The sequence below is a fragment of the Malus domestica genome, chromosome 02 (assembly GCF_042453785.1).
Source record: "Malus domestica chromosome 02, GDT2T_hap1".
In the NCBI taxonomy this organism is placed as follows: domain Eukaryota; kingdom Viridiplantae; phylum Streptophyta; class Magnoliopsida; order Rosales; family Rosaceae; genus Malus; species Malus domestica.
The window spans coordinates 1,586,752-1,604,767 of NC_091662.1; the positions used below are offsets into that span (position 1 = coordinate 1,586,752).

The 18,016-nt window shown below is 37.2% G+C and overlaps 1 protein-coding gene across 2 annotated transcripts; it reads right to left on the minus strand.

Annotated features, from left to right (window-relative positions):
• Window positions 1-5,569: 5,569 nt before the first annotated feature.
• LOC103447763 (calmodulin-binding receptor-like cytoplasmic kinase 3) lies at window positions 5,570-9,603 on the minus strand. 2 transcript variants are annotated; one of them, XM_070805399.1, is made up of 8 exons: window positions 9,316-9,546; window positions 8,008-8,621; window positions 7,689-7,919; window positions 7,236-7,540; window positions 6,940-7,105; window positions 6,761-6,850; window positions 6,331-6,629; window positions 5,570-6,150 (listed from the first exon to the last, which is right to left on the minus strand). In XM_070805399.1, exons 2-8 carry the CDS (start codon window positions 8,285-8,287, stop codon window positions 5,935-5,937), a joined length of 1,587 nt encoding a protein of 528 aa, XP_070661500.1. In that variant the 5' UTR covers window positions 8,288-8,621; window positions 9,316-9,546; the 3' UTR covers window positions 5,570-5,934. The 2 variants fall into 2 exon arrangements, with proteins under 2 accessions (XP_070661500.1, XP_008385188.3); XM_008386966.4 differs by having other exon boundaries at window positions 8,008-9,603.
• Window positions 9,604-18,016: the final 8,413 nt, after the last annotated feature.

Below are 18,016 nucleotides of genomic sequence, written 5' to 3' on the forward strand. Positions count from 1 at the left end.
AACAAGAACGGATTGAATCATAAGGATCGAACCCGCTCTGATACCAAATTGAACATCAGAGTGCGGAACGAACAAGACGAACAAAATAATAAGAATTTTATTGAACAAACTGAGAATGCCGAGACGGCTACAAAAAACCCTAGAGACTACATTGTGACTCACTTACTCTCAAACTAAATTACAAGCTCTATTTATAGAGCAATAAACCTAAGAAATCCTAATGCGTAAATGCCAAAAATACCCTACTACAAAATCAAATCAAATCTCTAATTAATTTCCTAAATAAACCTAATAAATTCCAACATAAATCTCATATTGATTAGAGGTGTGTTGAGAATGAATCTCACATTGATTAGATGAGACATTGCATGTGCTTATAAGAGGTTGGGCTACTCCCTATATTGCCAATTGGTTTTATGGTGGAACACGAACTTTCTTCACTGTACCATAGTAGTAGGTTGTCCCACGTGTGAAGTTCAATAGCCACACAGCCACAAGTGCTTCACATAACCCAAGTTGTGTTGTGCACGTGTTGGTCTTGAAAATTTGTCACACGTAAAAGAGCTTGTTAAGAATGAATCTCACATTGATAAGAGGGGATCTTGCTTGTACTTATAAGAAATTGAATTACATTTATATTTTTAATTAATTTTATGACGAAACAGTTTGTTTCTTTAATTTGACTAAATATATAGTTATAATATTCAGTCGAGAATTTTTGGCCGGAAATTTCTCCTCTTTGAATGTTGAACAATTAACCAACTCACCAACTCCAAGCGCAAGACCCAAACTCAAATATTTGGATTAACAACCCAAAAAATGCAATCCAATGGTGACGCCTAAAATTTGGCTTCGAGCCCAAAATAAAATCCGAATTTTTGTTTCTATTTGGCTGACCCAAATGTTGAGCCCCAGCTTATACAAAAGCGGACAGAGGAATTTGGTAGTGGTCGACAACTAGGCCCCATTTGATAAGGGACTCCAGTTGTCCAATGTTAACATATGGACTAAACGGAGCTGTCCAAACTCCAAAGATAACATTTGGACTAGGGAGCCGTTCGATTTTTGGACCGTTCGTGATCGACAATCTAAATTACAATGCCTCTTTTGGTAATTTGATTTTGATCTAACGGTCTGTATTTGTGTTTTTTCAAATTCAACAGTAAATAAAAATAAAAAACTCAACAGCTGAAATTTGAATTTAATGATCAAAATAATATAATAATATATATTTTTTAAACGTATCCACTTTAAAAAAATTCTTACCGAAGAAAAAATTAGACCTAAATATTTAGGTTTGGATCTAAGGCTACCCAGCCAACATAAAGAAAATAGCACAAAAGGTCTTGGGGTTCCCGTGCCGAGTTGCTTTACCAGCTGCAGCCTTTGAGCGGGAAAGCAACCTATGGCACGGGTATCTATGTCAATGACACAAACATTATATGACAAAAACATGGTGTTCTGACCTATCAGTTCCACATTGTGGCGCCTGAAATATATTGGTATCTCCACATCTTATGCTAATTATTTATCAATCCATCTAGCTTGAAATAATCCTTATTGCAGTTTTCTTACTAATTGCTTGTAATATCTACGCTGCTTGCAGAGATCTCCTATAGTGGGTATATTGACGAGGTACGACTTCATGCCAGAACATATATTGAGCTTACACCCTATGTTGGTAAGGAGCAGGTGGAAAAGATTAAGATTCCGGCTGCAACCTCCGTCTAAACTCTTTTAGGGCTTTTTCAGCTAGCGTTGCAGTTCCCACCGAAGAGTAAGGTCTTGTAAATAATCTTCACTCGATGGTATGAAATCACGACAAGTCCGGTATCTCATTATTTTTCGACTTCTTCATGGACTCCAGAGTAAAGGGCAGTAGCTTACATTGTCGGAATATAGATAGAGTTTAGTTAGATACCATGATAAACCAGGAAAGGTGGTATTTTCTCTCTGATGAAAGTATTTTTTCGCTGTGTAAAATGCTATATATACTTTAGTTTTTTAGTCCTTCAATTAAGATGGTCTCCTGGCTCTTAACAGTTTAACTTCATGTTAACTTTCCAAACTAAATGGTTGATCCCGCACTCGATACTAAAAAATAAAAATTACAGCTACACAGCCCCTGCCGGTACTTAAAATCATGTGAAAAATCGCAATAAAATGGAAAAAGTGGAACTAGGTCTGAATTTGCCTCGATTGTTATACACGATTTGGTTGTAACCATTTAAATGTAAATGCGTTTGGTTTTTTGGCCGCACGATGCGTAGTAGTTTTTCAGTGTGACGGACAAAGATATTGAGAAAAGTACACATTTAACATTCAACATACGTTCGAGGGTGAAAAGGATGTTGACAAAATGGTCAAAATGAAAAGCAAACTAGTGTCTGCGAGTCTCTATCAAATTCAATTTTACATGGTAAGTTGAATGCAGCACGAGGTATATACTACCCTCTCTTGACACTTCTAAGGAGTCTTCCATTATATTCTGTAACTGCACTCTCACTGAGTTCATGTTCGGCCGTTCAGCTCCGATGGGGGCAGCGCATTGGAAGGCCAAATCAAAAAATTTCACGAGTAGCTCTGCCTCTACAACTTCCTTAATTGAAGGATCAATCAATTCTATCACCTTTCCTTTATTAAACTTCTTGAATACCCGTGGAATGTCAAAACCGGACACCAATAATGTTTATCATACGCATTTTGATACCAAAGCAATATAATTATTGATTTATCTCGTTGAAGTTGTAATATCACGTCTCAATATATCTTAGTGGTGCAGCTTACCCATCTGAGTGTCACCCGCTATTCAACAGATCCATTCGACTCCATTGGACGACGGCCAGTCAAAATTTTTATGAGTAAGATCCCGAACGAGTAAGCATCACTTTTGGTGGTGAGTTGATACGTTTCCATGTTAAACAAATAGCAATCATTTAATAGCCATGAGATGATCATCTTAGGGTGGTCTTTTTGTCGACGGATGCTCCTATTACACTCGTACTCTGAGGGATGAGAACCAACTATATAGCATCTACATCGAGACATGAGAATTAAAACTTCCTTAAAAATCCACTCGAACCATAACATATAATGCTATGCAGAAATCCTACTATGTAAGCCTACTTCAAAGTTGAAATTTGAACCACGTCACACGCATACAACTTTAGTGGCGGAACTAAGATTTTAACTTAGAAAGGGCCCAAAAGTCTCAATTCAAAACGTTCTTCTCATCTTACAAAAAATTACTCTGCCATGTGGTGAGCATATGACCACCGTTGTTTGGGAATGGTATTGTGTCGTCCACGTCATCCTCTTTCTTAAATCTAAACTCCAAGCCTCTATGACTTTCTTCCTCTCTCCTTCTACACTAGAGTCCTCAAAACTCACAATCAATGGATTATTTGAACTCCATAGGAGCCACCAACCTCAAATCAACTTCGATGAAAGAAATTAAGTAAAAAAATATTAGATTGGGGGCTCTTAACCTACAACAAAACTGTGGAAATCATAAGCATAACACAAAAGTTTTCTGCGTGACAAAAATGTCAATCCCTTCATGGCTCCGCCTCTGTCCATCATTGGGTTGGGTCTGACACCAAATCTGGTCTCGTATAATTATTAGATGGTGCATTCATCATATTTAATTCAAAGACAGTTCATGTTTTCATTTAAGTTCGTGATTAGTATTACATTAAGTTTACATATCAAAGTTGAAAGAGAATCCCCACATTTGGAGACAAAACATTGGACTTTAGTGATAAAATTTCATACTTGAGACCCATTGAGCACTATACCACCCGAGGGTATTGGGCGCAGGTGATTAAGTTGGGAACAATAACAAACACTCAAACAACTAAAAATTACAGCTACACATAAGCACACTGGAAAATCATGCCAAACATTTAAATACAGATGTGTTTGCTTTCAAGGTTGCAAAATGATTTCGCGTAAAAAAAATGGCCAAACTGAAAAGCAAACTCGTGTCTTGTGACCAAATTTTTTTTACAGGGTAAGGTCCAATAAGGGGGAAGATGTCTCTCACATTATTTATACTACTGCCCTCTCTTGACACTTTCTAAGGTTGTCCCCCCTTATTGTCCACAACCGCTCTCCCACCGATGTCATGACCGGCCGATCAACTCGGGTGGGGGCTGCACAGTGGAACGCCAAATGGAAGATTTTCATCAGAACCTCTGCGTCTATAGTTTCCTTCATCAAAGGATCAACCAATTCCGCCACCTTCCCTTCATTCAACTTCTTGGAGGCCTGCGAAATGTTGAAACTGGATATAATTGTTACAGTTCGAATTTAATCTGGTTCAAAGACATTACCGAGCAAATGACACAACCAAGAGCTCATTCGCAATCATTTTGTAACAATAATGCTAATCATATAATACCGCGTATTATAATTATTGATTTTATTTCGTTGAATATTGACTGTACTTACCCATCTGAGTAGATTTTTAAGGTCGAATAAGGGGGAAGATGTCTCTCACATTATTTATACTACTGCCCTCTCTTGACACTTCTAAGGTAGTCTCCCCTTATTGTCCACAACTGCTCTTCCACCGATTTCATGTCCGGCCTATCAACTCGGGTGGGGGTATTCTGAAGTCTTCCACGGCATCCCCCGCTCTCTGCTGCAGTAACTTCCGTATATCCAACAATCTTCTATTGACTTCATCAGGTTTGTCCCGGTTTTGCCTCGACAAAACCAAGACCTCCTTCACATCCTTGCTTCCTGCATCTTCAATTTTATTAACAATCTTTTAAGAGCCCTATCCAACTCAACAATTTGTTGAGCGTAATCATCCAAGCAGCAGTAGTTCCACATGCGAAAGTTGGACAACTTGCCAACAAGCTTCACACCATCCTCCATTTGCATTTGAAGACTTTCAATTTCCTCGTTTGGGAGACCCAATTCGACGTTATGCTCTCCAATCTGTTGGATGTCTCTTGGTTCTAAAGAGTCTAGCGTGGATTTGAGGCCTCCGAGAAGGGTTTTAAACGTCCCACTCTTGCTCATCGCATGCTTGACGCCATCGTAGAGCAGCGTAAACAGTGTTCCACCAATAAACTCCAGTGCCATAATTGTGAAACATCAAATTCAACTTTACTTGGTTAGAGTAAGATTTCTCTCACACTGTACTTCTTGATACCAATAATGTCAATCATGCTCGCATTTTAATAAACTTTGGTAGTGGCCAACAATTAGGCCCCATTTGACAAGGAACCCTAGCTGTCCAGCAGTGAGAGTGACATTTGAACAAAAGGGAGTCGTTTTTCTGGTCTATTGGTGATCACCCGTCTAGATTACAATGCCTTTGTTTTGTTTGTAAACTTTTGATTATGATCTAACACTCCTTTTTTTTTTTTTTTTTTTTCAAATTCTATAGTAAAAAACTTTCGCAATTAAAATTTAAATCTAACAGTCAAAATAATAAGAGAATTTTTTAAAAACAAATCCACTTTTAAAAAATAATTTCAAACTCTATATATACCCAATTCATTTAGGATCGGTATTAAGTTACAAAAGAAATTATTACCGAGAAAAAAAAAAAGAGTTAAGAGTTAAAACCATTCCATAACAATTAATACATTTTAGGCCATGAAATTTAGATCTTGAGGGATGATCGAAACATTCACCGTTCACATACCTAAATTTTGTCTTTTAATTCAGTATTGTACAAAGGTTATATCCCTGCCGAGCCGCTCAACGATGTTTCTGGTTGAAGTACCCAGCCAACAGAAGGAATATAGCACAAAAGGGTCATGGGGTTTCCGGTCTGAAGAGCTTTAGCGGCTGCAGCCCTCGAGCAGGACAGCAACTTATGGCACAGGCATCCGTGTTAATGATACAAACGTCATATGTACAAAAGTTTACAGATATCTTTGTATTATCAGCACGAAACCACACAATATAGTGTTATTACTGTGCCCTTGCCTTGACACTTCTAAGGTAGTCCGCCCTTATTGTCCACAACTGCTCTCCCACCGATTTCATGTCCGGTCTATCAACTCGGATGGGGGCTGCACATTGGATCGCCAGATCAAAGATTTTCATCAGAACCTCTGCATCTATAGTTTCCTCCATAAAAGGATCAGCCAATTCCACCACCTTCCCTTCATTCAACTTCTTGAAGGCCTGCGAAATGTTGAAACCGGATATAATTACAGTTCGAATTTAATCTGGTTCAAAGACATTATCGAGCAAATGACACAACTAAGAGCTCATTCGCAATCATTTTGTAACAATAATGCTAATCATGTAATACCGCATATTATAATTAGTGATTTTATCTCGTTGAATATTGACTATACTTACCCATCTGAGTGTTACCCGCTCTTCAACAGGTCTCTTCAACTCCACTGGACGACGGCCAGTCAAAATTTCTATTAGTAAGATCCCGAACGAGTAAACATCACTTTTCGGGGTGAGTTGATAGGTTTTCATATACTCAGGGTCAAGATAACCGACAGTTCCTTTCACTTTGGTTGAAATGTGTGTTTGATCTGTGTCCACCGGGCCAAGCCTTGCAAATCCAAAATCTGCCACTTTGGCTCTCATGCTTTCTGTGAGAAGAATGTTGGAGGACTTCACATCTCGATGGATGATTTGTTTTTCTGTTGTGAGATGAATAACGGATTAGGCATCAACCAGGTTGACAAATCGAAATCAATTTTCATCCGCATCCAGAAAGATATAACTTAAATAGAAAACTGTGATGCATGTATTAAATGAAGAGTTTTGTTACCAGAATATGTGTGAAGATAGGTAAGGGCATGAGCAACATCGATAGCAATTTCAAGTCGCTGGTTGAACTCTAGGATTTTCCCATGCAGACCTGCCAGTGTAGCAGCATAATTATTTACGATCTCATCACTTTATAAATCAGAACTAGCTATTGTTATGAAAGGATTTAAGTAAGCTTACAATCCAGATGTTCTCTAAGAGTACCATTCGCCACATACTCTGTAATGATAAGACGCTCATTTCCTTCATCAACATAACCTAGTAGCTTTACAAGATTCCTATGATCAATTTTGGCAAGCAGTTCAACTTCACTGCCGAATTCAGTTTGCAAATTCTCAAAGTGTTCCTATTACAAAGTTTCCATGTCACACAAAGTAGCAGTCAATTGATTGAATCACGGACATGAGATAAAAACTTCCTTAAAAATCTACTCAAATGTTCGATAGAAATATTTCAACGTTATGAACTGTTCATACCTTCTTTGCACGTTTAATAGAAACCACTTGGCCATCATCTAACCGAGCCTTGTACACAGTTCCAAAACCTCCTTCACCTACTTGTTGCGATTGAGAGAAGTTGCGAGTTACTTTTGCAATCTGATTCAAACTGAGATGTACTGATCCAATTTTACCGGGCTTTGGAGACATTGAAAATCTAGGACTAGGTGGCACACGATGTGGACTAGGGGGCACATGATGTGGACTAGGGGGCACACGATGCGGACTGGCCAGGATCTTTTCAGGATCTGAAGAACTCACCTCAAAAGAAAAACCTGAATCCACTGCAAAAGGATAATCAATTTAGCTTAAATAACAAAATACAAAAGAAAGAAAAGTCATAGTGTGGAAACCGATAGAAGGTAGGTAAACCAATAGAAATGCAATTTGTTTGCCGAATAGTCGACAGAAGGGTTGATGCAAGACACTCACTTGAATTTGGCTCCCTTGCAAGAACTCCGTGCACGCTATCTCTCCTTTTCTTAAAAAAGCAAGGACATAGAAAAGCACAACACGTGAGAAACATTCCACTTGCTGCTATTCCAACCCTTGTCGTTGTAGACATAGAAGCAAAATCATTTTTTTCCTCTCTGTTGTCGAAAGTGGATTTATCCTTTGACTCCTTCTGCAGAAGTTTCCTCCCGGTCCTCAAGGTAAAATCAACTGCAAAAGCAGCAATACTTAATTAAATTAAACTCCAAAAAGCATCATTTAAACAAGAAACCGAGCAACATATCATATTAATGCATACCTAGTGAAGGGTCTGATAGACAATGGTAACTTCCAAGGTTGCCTTCTAAAATGCAACCATTTGCATAGTATGTCCGAAGAGCTGTGCAGAATATAGTTTTCTCTACTGAATTCCCGTTTATGTAAAACAATTCATGACCATGAGAGCTTGAATAGGCAATGTGATCACTACAATCCTTTGACTGTATGACAAACTCGGATGCAAAGATTGCTGGCAATTGCAGCAACAGACTTAACACTGCGATGCCCATTCTAAACGGGGTAATCTGCCCAACTCCCATTTAGGAGTTACAAGATGATGAAACCTCTCTGTTTGTTCTGTTCTTCAAATCACCACCAAGAAAAGCCGAAAGATGATAATATGCACAAAATCACAGACCTTTTGGATCCTCAACACACCTTGAGTAGTTCAACCAACCAATACAGAAATTCCATAGCCGATTAATTTTAGCGTTTGGACAGCACTTTCGAATTCAACAAAGTTTACAAAACCCAGTTACAGAGAGATCCCCAAAAACAAGACTGATCAAAGTTACTGACAGTTTTCGTTTCCGCCAGTATTGTTACTGGTAGTTTAGGACTTCAGATTGCTCCAAATAAGCCAGTTTACAGTGACTGAAATGAGTAATTTGAGCCTCTATTCGTTACAGACTGGTTGAAATCCTCAACAGACAAAATGGATGAAATTTGAGTTACATATATTCACATAGTTCCCCATTAGAGAATTCGATTTCTTGATGTGTCCACGAATTCACCCAAAGCCTTTAATACTCAACTCGCAACAGGAAATTGGATAAGTATGTGATTTGAACCCAACACCTCAAACCACCAAAAGTCCCAAACTTTCACTGAATCACTTGAAACCCAATTAAGAAACTACAAACTCATATGAAAATCCACCCAACTCAAAAACCTAACACTGAGAATCTCTACAGAAATCCCAGCTGGTATACTATCCCAAGACCTCAAACAAACAAAAGTTCCAAACATTCACTGAATTACTTGAAACCCAATTCACAAAAACCACAAACCCATTTGAAAATCCACTCAACTCAAAACCCTAACATTTAGAAGCTCTACAGAAATCCCAGCTGGTATACTATCCCAAAAACCAAACCCAAGACCTCAAACCACCAAAAGTTCCAAACTTTCACTGAATTGCTTGAAACCCAAATCATAAAATCCACAAACTTGTACAAAAATCCAGTCAAACTCCAAAACCCAACATCTAAAAATTCTCTACACAAACCAGTACTATGAACCTATAAGTGGCTTAGCTGATTAGAAAAAAAAGCAGAAAAAAAAGCACCTGAATTTACTCTCGGATGCGGCTGAAGAGGCTGGAAATGTCAAAAACCCAAAACTGCTGCTTTGTTACAATTGATTGAAATTTGCTGGGAGAAAAAAGAAAAGAAGAAAAAGAAAAGGACCTGCCTTTGACGTTGCTGTTGGTGTTGGTGGTAGGAAGGAGGGGAGAGGGAGAAGGTGGTGGATTCTTACTGTGATGTAATTCGCCAGAGCCGTCCGTCTGTGATGCATTAAATTAAGTGATTCTTGTAAACTAGTCTAATAAATTTAACCTCAAGATGTGGACAATGTTGCTGGTTGACCGTTGGGAAAATGCATTTACATTGTAAGTATCATCCTGCCCGCTGAACTGCTTTTTGGTCATTTCGTGTCAGTATATTATAATTTTCTTTTAGAGAAAAATATAAGCAAAACTAATGAAAAATGCTCGAAAACTTTGAGTTTTAACGATAAGGTCAAAATAAATGGTAAAATGAATAGTATCAGAATTGATTTTTTAGTGTAAAAATGTGGTTTTTCGTTAAAGTAAATAGTACCGAGAGCTTTTCGTTAAAATTACCAAAATAATCATATTTTCAAGGTCTTATTTTGATTTAGTGTCTTGTAGTTCAGCTGATTTTATATTATATAGTTGTGGTTCTGAGTTTGAAAGCTTTTTTTCCATTATCACTAGTATCGGTAGTATCGGAAAACAGTCAACACTTCATTCATAAATAATTAACGTCCAATTTATTCACACTCTTAGTTTAGCATCTGACCTCGTCCCAATGCGATTGGTGAGGGTAGAAATGTAAATATTTAATTTATTTTGGAGTGTCAAAAACTATAAGGGTCAATGTTTACTCTTTCATCAAAATCAATGATTTAAAAACAAATTGGTCGTGTCACTAACACTACGGTTTAAAAATAAGTAATTCGACTCACATAAATAGTGGATCTTATTATAATGTATAACGAACTCGTTGTAAAGTATATATATTATCCTTGAACATAAATTAATAAATACATAAAATTGGCCTGGCAATAGCCAAACTTTTTCTTGTTTCTTGTATGATTTCAATTACCTTCCCATTTGATGGATATAAAGAAGAAAATTCTAACACTAAAACAAAGAAAATACACTTTGAATTCTTGAAAAGGCTTTTAAAATAATTGAAAGTGCTTTTAACAAATTATTTTTGAATTTTGTTAAGTGCTTCTTGCAAAATCTTTAAATGATTTCTAAAATTCATTTGTATTTTTAATAATAATTAATTTCCAAATCATTTTTACGATAAACGCTTTCAGCGTTGTTAAAAGCACCTTTAAACTAACTCTTAGCTTTTTATTTATGTAACGGTGTAGATTATCGTCCAAAAAAAAGTACCAAGTGTGAATCGATTTTCGCATGGTGTTGAATTTCCTCTAATACAAGTTAAAACCACCAAAATAATCATATTATTATTATAATAATACAATAATTGTACGATCATTGATGGGGCAGCACCCACCAGGCCCATAACAACTTGTAAAACAAATCCGAAAATCACGACACCACCAATCCTGGTCTTACTCACGGCCCTACGCAACATTCACATGATGATAATTACGTTCAGACGCGAACTCTTATACATGTCACTGTTTATTAGTACTCAATTTCGCCATCAGTTGAACTTAAGACCTCTTCAAGACACATTACAACTAAAGACTAATTACTAGAACTTATTGCTAGTAGCCCATGTGTGGATAAGTACTTGAGAAAACTTTGGATAGATAGTTATACTCTCACAATAGACATGGCAAACAAATTGTGTTTGTCGTGTTCGTATCGTTTTCGTGTCATACTCGTTATCTTAAAGTGTCATGTCGTGTCAAATCTATTATTTTAACGGTTCCTTAACAAGTGACCTGATAAAGACCTGATTCGTTAACGCATCATGTCATTTCGTGTTGAGTTAACAGATCATGCAAGAAATCATTGTACCTAATTTCTAGATCTGAAAAATAGGTTGTGTTCGTTTCACACCTGTTATCTTATCGAGTGCTTATCGGATGATTCGATAACGACCCAATACGTTAACAAATTAACTCATTCTATCCTATGTAACGAGCCCCACTGTATTTTGGATTCATTCTATCCTATGTAAATACGACTTCTAATGCATACAGCTTCATCATGGGAGATCCCTAGTGAATTTTTTCTCAAGCTTTTCTTTTCGTTATTCTTTTCAAGTTGTAATGATAGGGACAGCATTCTAACATCACTAGGCTAAACCTGAATTTCTAGGGTTCCACATGAAATTGTCTCCTTATGGAAATTGACAGCGGCCAAGAAATGAAAACACAAGTTGTCGAATCCGAAAGTTAAATGTGGGTTGACAAAGGTAGGGTACACTGAAACTTGACCCGGACCCGCTTCGTGTATCATTAGGGCCTAAACCCGCTTCGTGTTCCAGAACAGAGAGGCACTAGGGCCTAAACCCTAAAACAGCACAACTGAACTCTAACCCTAAACCTCAAATGTCCGACTTACCGCCGGAGTTACTCGTTGAAATCCTTGTACGGCTCCGGCATAAGGATATACTACTGTGTCTATGTGTCTGCAAAGTTTGGAATGCTACCATCGATGATCAACAGTTCATCAAAACCCATCTCCAACGCTCCATCCAAACCAAACCTTTTCGCAGTATTTTAGTATCAAGAACATTGATTCGTTGGCTATACCCGATGGGTTCTTCGTATTGTTTTTACGACGACAATATTGGCAGCGGCGGAGAAAAAGCTCTGAGACAAGCATGGGCTTCTGCTTACATATGGGGTCATTTCAATGTTTTGATATTCATTCGAACATTTAGGGATTTCATTCATATTATCTCGTGTTTTCGAACGGTGCTCTAAGTGTGTTGATGTATAACAAATTAGATGAACACCGATTCATATTTCTAAGCCTTGAAATTTGCAGAGGAAAGTACCACGAGTTTTCCACACCAGTCAATGGTGATGACAATTGTAGGCTTGTTTTGGAGGTCTTGAGACTCTTATGTATTTGTGAAAATCATTTATTCTTATTTTTTGTAATAAAAAGTTTAAGGAGACGGGGGTTATCCTATTTCAGGATTAGGGCATACCACAAGCCTTTTTGAGGACTTACAGAGATAATCTTAGCCCCTTACTATATTTTTATAGATCATCCACCAAGAGAGATTATCGACAGTGAGAATCAAACTTAGACTTATGAAAAAATATGCAGGGACCAAAATCATAGACCTTGCTTTTTTCTTTTTTCTTTTTCCTTTTTTTCTATTGAAATGGAAGATTCATGTGCCCTTGGTATTTAGGTATTGAATTGTCAACCTTTGGTGCCTTCAAAGGATGATAAAATGGTTCTTTTGAGGCAATATTATCAAGACTACTCTAGCCACGTGCTTTTTCGGTTTGATTTAGAGAAAAAGAGTGTCAAACGAGTTGAAAGAGTGTCAAACGAGTTGAAAATCCTGGTTTGCCCTGTATCTTTGGAGCTACAATTTGCGTGGGGAGTCTTTATCATCTTGAAGGTGATCTTGTGGTTAATGGGAGGTAGAACCAAGTCACTTCGATCTCATAGGAATTCGACCTGAAAACGGAATGCCAACTATCAACTACCTGACGCCCTCCTCCTTCTTTATTCGGGTTTGAAATTGACAACGTAAGATAAATTTACAGAGATGCAGTTAATTCCCTTTTGCCTCTTAAGAAGAAGGCCTAATTGGATAAATGGTCCTCGTGGTCATAAGGTATTCGGATGATAGCCCCTGTGGTAAAAAAATTCGGATTTAAACCCCTGTGGTCTAAGTCTGTTAGGATTTATGCCTATCTGTTAAATAATGCTGACGTGGCTGACACATATATGCCACGTGGCAAAAATAATAATTTTTTTTTTTTTTTAAAAACCTGAATTTTTACAAAAAATAAAAAAATAAAAAAATGCAGATATGCAAGAAGAAGAAGGAAGAGGGAGAGGGAGGAAGGTGCGGGGAGAGGGCTCCGGCGGGGGGGGGGGGGGAGCTGGTCTCCGGCGGGAAGAAGAAGAAGAAGAAGAAGGAAGAGGGAGAGGGAGGAGTCGCGCGGGGAGACCGGCGGGAAGAAGAAGAAGAAGAAGAAGGAAGAGGGAGACGGAGGAGTCGCACGGGGAGAGGGAGGAGTCGCACGGGGAGAGGGAGGAGTCACGCGGGGAGACCGGCGGGAAGAAGAAGAAGGAAGAAGGAGAAGAACGGCGGGGGGGGGGGACAGGCGGAAGGCGGGGGGGGGAGGTTCTGGGTTTATTTTGTTTTTTTGTAAAAATTCAGGTTTTAAAAAAAAATAATAATAAATTATTATTTTGCCACGTGAGCATTATTTAACAGATGGGCATAAATCCTAACAGACTTAGACCACAGGGGTTTAAATCCGAATTTTTTTACCACAGGGGCTATCATCCGAATACCTTATGACCACGGGGACCATTATTTAACAGATGGGCATAAATCCTAACAGACTTAGACCACAGGGGTTTAAATCCGAATTTTTTTACCACATGGGCTATCATCCGAATACCTTATGACCACGGGGACCATTTATCCGATTAGGTCTAAGAAGAAAATTTCAAGTAGCGATGGGTTTCTCGATCTAAAAGTTAAAACAATAGAAGAGGATCAAATTAGGTAAGAAAGTTGTTAACTGCCGCAACATCACATGGATCAGTTTCTAATGTGATCATATCCTTCATTTAGTCCAGGCTTATTTGTTGGAAAATAATAAATTTAGAATTTGGCTCAGCCCATTAGAATTAGGTTTTGTTAGAGATTAGGGTTAGTTTATTATAAATAGAGTGCTTTGTTATTCATTAGTGAATAAGTCAGTCAAGATGTAGCATGTTTGGCTGTTGTAGCTATTTCGACATTTTTGTTTTTTTAATAATATTCTTATTATTTTATTATTTTTTAGTCTTATTCGTTTCGCACTCTGATATTGGTGATTTAATTTGCTTCTGTTTTGTTCATATCAATTTGTCTATCTCGTTGTTTGTTTTGTCCAGTTTGGTTTCGTGAAACTTTTTTGTTTTTTGGTTTGGGTTAACCTTTGTTTGTCGTTAAAAAAAAAAATTTGTCATTGTTCATTGTTGGTCGTTGTTATTGTCCCGTACTCTAGCGTCTAACCTGCATCCCTAGCAATCTCATACTCGCCACTGGTTTTGACGAAGCTCAGACCCGAGAACCACAAACTCGGACCTAGTTCGTCTCCTCCTTGCACCACCTTCATTTGCATCTGCTCTTGATCTGCACCATGATGACCCACTAACTCTGTTGATGCACTTGTTGTACCCGCATCCCTGCTGCCGCATCTGACTGACCCGACCCACCTGCTGCAATCCTTCCCTCTTGCAGAATCACCCGCTCCTGGATTTCATCGCTGCTTTTTTTTTTCTTTTTTTTTTTTATCTATTGAGATGGAAGATTCATGTGCCCTCGGTATTTAGGTATTGAATTGTCAACCTTTGGTGATAAAATGGTTCTTTTGAGGCAATATTATCAAGACTACTCTAGCCACGTTCTTTTTCGGTTTCATTTAGAGAAAAAGAGTGTCAAACGTGTTGAAAATCCTGGTTTGCCCCGTATCTTTGAAGCTACAATTTGCGTGGGGAGTCTTTATCTCCTTGAAGGTGATCTTGTGGTTAATGGGAGGTAGAACCAAGTCACTTCTATCTCATATATAGGAATTCGACATGAAAACGGAATGCCTACTGTCAACTACCTGATGCCAACCTCCTTTTTTATTCAGGTTTGAAACTGAGATGGAGTTAATTCCCTTTTGCCTCTAAGAAGAAAATTTCAAGTAGCTATGGGTTTCTCGATCTAAAAGATAAACCAACAAAAGAGGATCAAATTAGGTAAAAAAGTTGTTAATTGCCGCAACATGACACGGATCAGTTTCTAATGTGATCATATCCTTCATTTAGTCCAGGCTTATTGATCTTCGTAGACAATAACCGTTAGAATTCCTTTGTCCCACATCGGCCAGAAGGCTTGAGAATAAGCCATTTATATAGAATTACCCCACTCTAACTAACACCGAGGCCTTTTGTATTAAAACCCCACACCTGACGGATTGAGCAGGTTGCCAAGTGGGGACAATATTAGTGTTGTTGGAGTGGGCCCATGACCCGTCTACCTGAAATTTAAGAATAACCAAGTTATTACTTGGCCATAGTCCCATTGGATGACAAAGTTAGTGTATAATTGTCTTGCCTCATCCCTGACTTGTATTGTTTTATGTGAAGGATTATAATGCAGTGTACAATTCGCCAGTTTTTTTTTTTTAACTACTTCATTGAAAATGTAATGAATAATTAGGTTTTGAACTCATGAAATCTCTTACTTGTAAATATAGATGAATACTAGTAAAACGTCTTGCTAGTAGGCTAGTAGTTCATGTGTTTCGTACTTTTCTTGAAATGAAATGACATTTTTAATACCATTGAAAGTTTTTAAAGAAAAATGGAGAAGAACAGTCAACCAACTAGAAAATCATGTGCTATTGTAAAAGAACAAATTCCATGTTTTTTTTTTAGTATCATCTGATTCCACGTATATATAATTTTCTTAAAATTGGAGATAGAAACAACACTCTAAACATCACTAGGCTAAACCGGAATTGCTAGGGTTCCACATGTAATTGTCTTCTAAGGTCCAAGCCCAATATATGAAAATGGAATTTGGCAATGGCCGAGAAACATGAGTTTGTGGGATTTCTCTTATACACAACAAAATAAGACCGGTAAATCTTGTTAAACCGTCATTTTTTATTATGGTCTACTGATATATTCTTTTTTACTTATAAGTGAGAGGTCTTAGGTTCAATTCTCGCTAAAGATGAATTTAAATTATTAGCTAATTGTGAGATTTAACCCACTTCCTCACCTCCTTAATATAGATATTATCGTTTGTTGAAGAAATATCATGTTAAATCAAATAATCAAACGGGTCTTAATTTTATTGCGCAACTTAAGTGTAGACTTTTGTTGTGCATTCGAGAATATCTCCCGAGTCTTTTGCCGTTTTGTATTACGTTTGGCCAATAAAGGGAATGAATCTAGAGATCTAAGCTTGTCATAATTTAGATAAATTTAGTATAAATTATCTTATCGTTTGTCTATAAAAAAGTTTTAAAAAAAATTAAGGTGGTTTGGAGTGATTTTGGGAAAGGTAAAATTCAATTGAGTGATTTTATAGAAAAACATATTATATGTGTTTCTTCACAAAAATGATTTTAGCGCACCGCAAATAATGAGTTTTGGTTCTAGATGAAATTATTGGCAATTTAGTATTATTATCCTATGAACTTTTCTTACATTGGCTTTTGCTTATCCAATTGCAGAAAACTCTTTTGATGTATGGCTATGTTTTTGTAAACCAGCAGTCTACCACTTTCATACCAAGATTCATTTTAGAAGACAAAAAACCTTTAAACTTATTTGGGTTCATGTGGCCCTCCATCGATTTCAAGCCTTGAAAGGCACATGCGATGAAATGTGGATAGTATGATTTTGCAAAAAAAAAAATCACCATCATATATACCAACATGGTTGAATTCTTGAATGCCACACATGACAATTGATCATTGTGTAGTTGAGCCTTTCGAGTAAATTCAAGTGGTGAGGGAATGCCATGTGATGTTTTAAGAGAACAATAGATCAGTAATTCGATTCTCCGAAGACAAAAATGAAAATAACAACAACAATTAACAACAAAGCTTTATCCCACTAAGTGGAGTTGGCTGTATGAATTCTAGAATGTCATTGAGTTTGGTTTCCGTTAGCTCCAAGTACTTCATGTCTTATTTTAAAGTCTCTTATCAAGTCTTCATAAATCTTCCTCTACTCCTTTTACCCTGAGCCTTTATCTCATAATCGTATTTTCTAACCGGAGCATTTGTATGTCTTCGGTTCACATGTCCAAACTACCTTAATCGATTTTTTTCTCATCTTATCTTCAATTGCGGCCACTCTTACTTTACATTTGATATCTTCGTTCTTATTCCTGTCATTTTTCGTGTGCTCACACATCTAAAAAAACATTCTCATCTCCGTTACACTCATTTTTTGAACATGGTGCCACATAGAAGTGCCAAAATAAGCATATTGTTACGCAATTCCTACTTCTTGGCTTCAGATTAAATGTGTGCCAAATTTGCAAAAGCAAAGAAGTTGTACTGAAGCCATGTATTGTGTGATTGGACGTGAAGGAACATAACGACTAATATGTGAGGAATAATTTCAAATATTTTTAACTACCTTCAAGTCCTAAGCCCTATATAATAGTGCACTAGGAGCCAAATATGATAGGATTATGTGTTCCAATTGGCGCTTAACATGTTTAAGTTTATGTAATCAAGGTTATATAAACAACAATATCTTAAAATAGTAAGGATTTACCTTAAGAATATAGTATCCATCAGCACTAAGCATGCTTACTCTACTAGTGATTAGTGGCTTTTCCACAAATGCTTGTGACTTTGTTCCACTAGTCGACCTTACAAACTTCTGTATGATTCGTCGTCGATGAGAATTGATTTTATTCATTTTTAGTAATAATTGTTGTCCATAAAACGCATAAAGCTTACAATATATTATTGTTTATCAAGTTATGATTTATGTTACTATTAACGCATCCAACATAAAATTAACATTGACAACCATTTAGTCTAAT

Coding starts and splice junctions, on each gene's coding strand:
- LOC103447763 (XM_008386966.4), bottom strand. CDS start 8,287: ATGGGAGTTGGGCAGATTACCCCGTTTAGAATGGGCATCGCAGTGTTA. Junction 6,851..6,939: donor TCTTAGAGAACATCTGGATT/GTAAGCTTACTT, acceptor CTACACTGGCAG/GTCTGCATGGGAAAATCCTA. Junction 6,151..6,330: donor AGCGGGTAACACTCAGATGG/GTAAGTATAGTC, acceptor AACATTTCGCAG/GCCTTCAAGAAGTTGAATGA.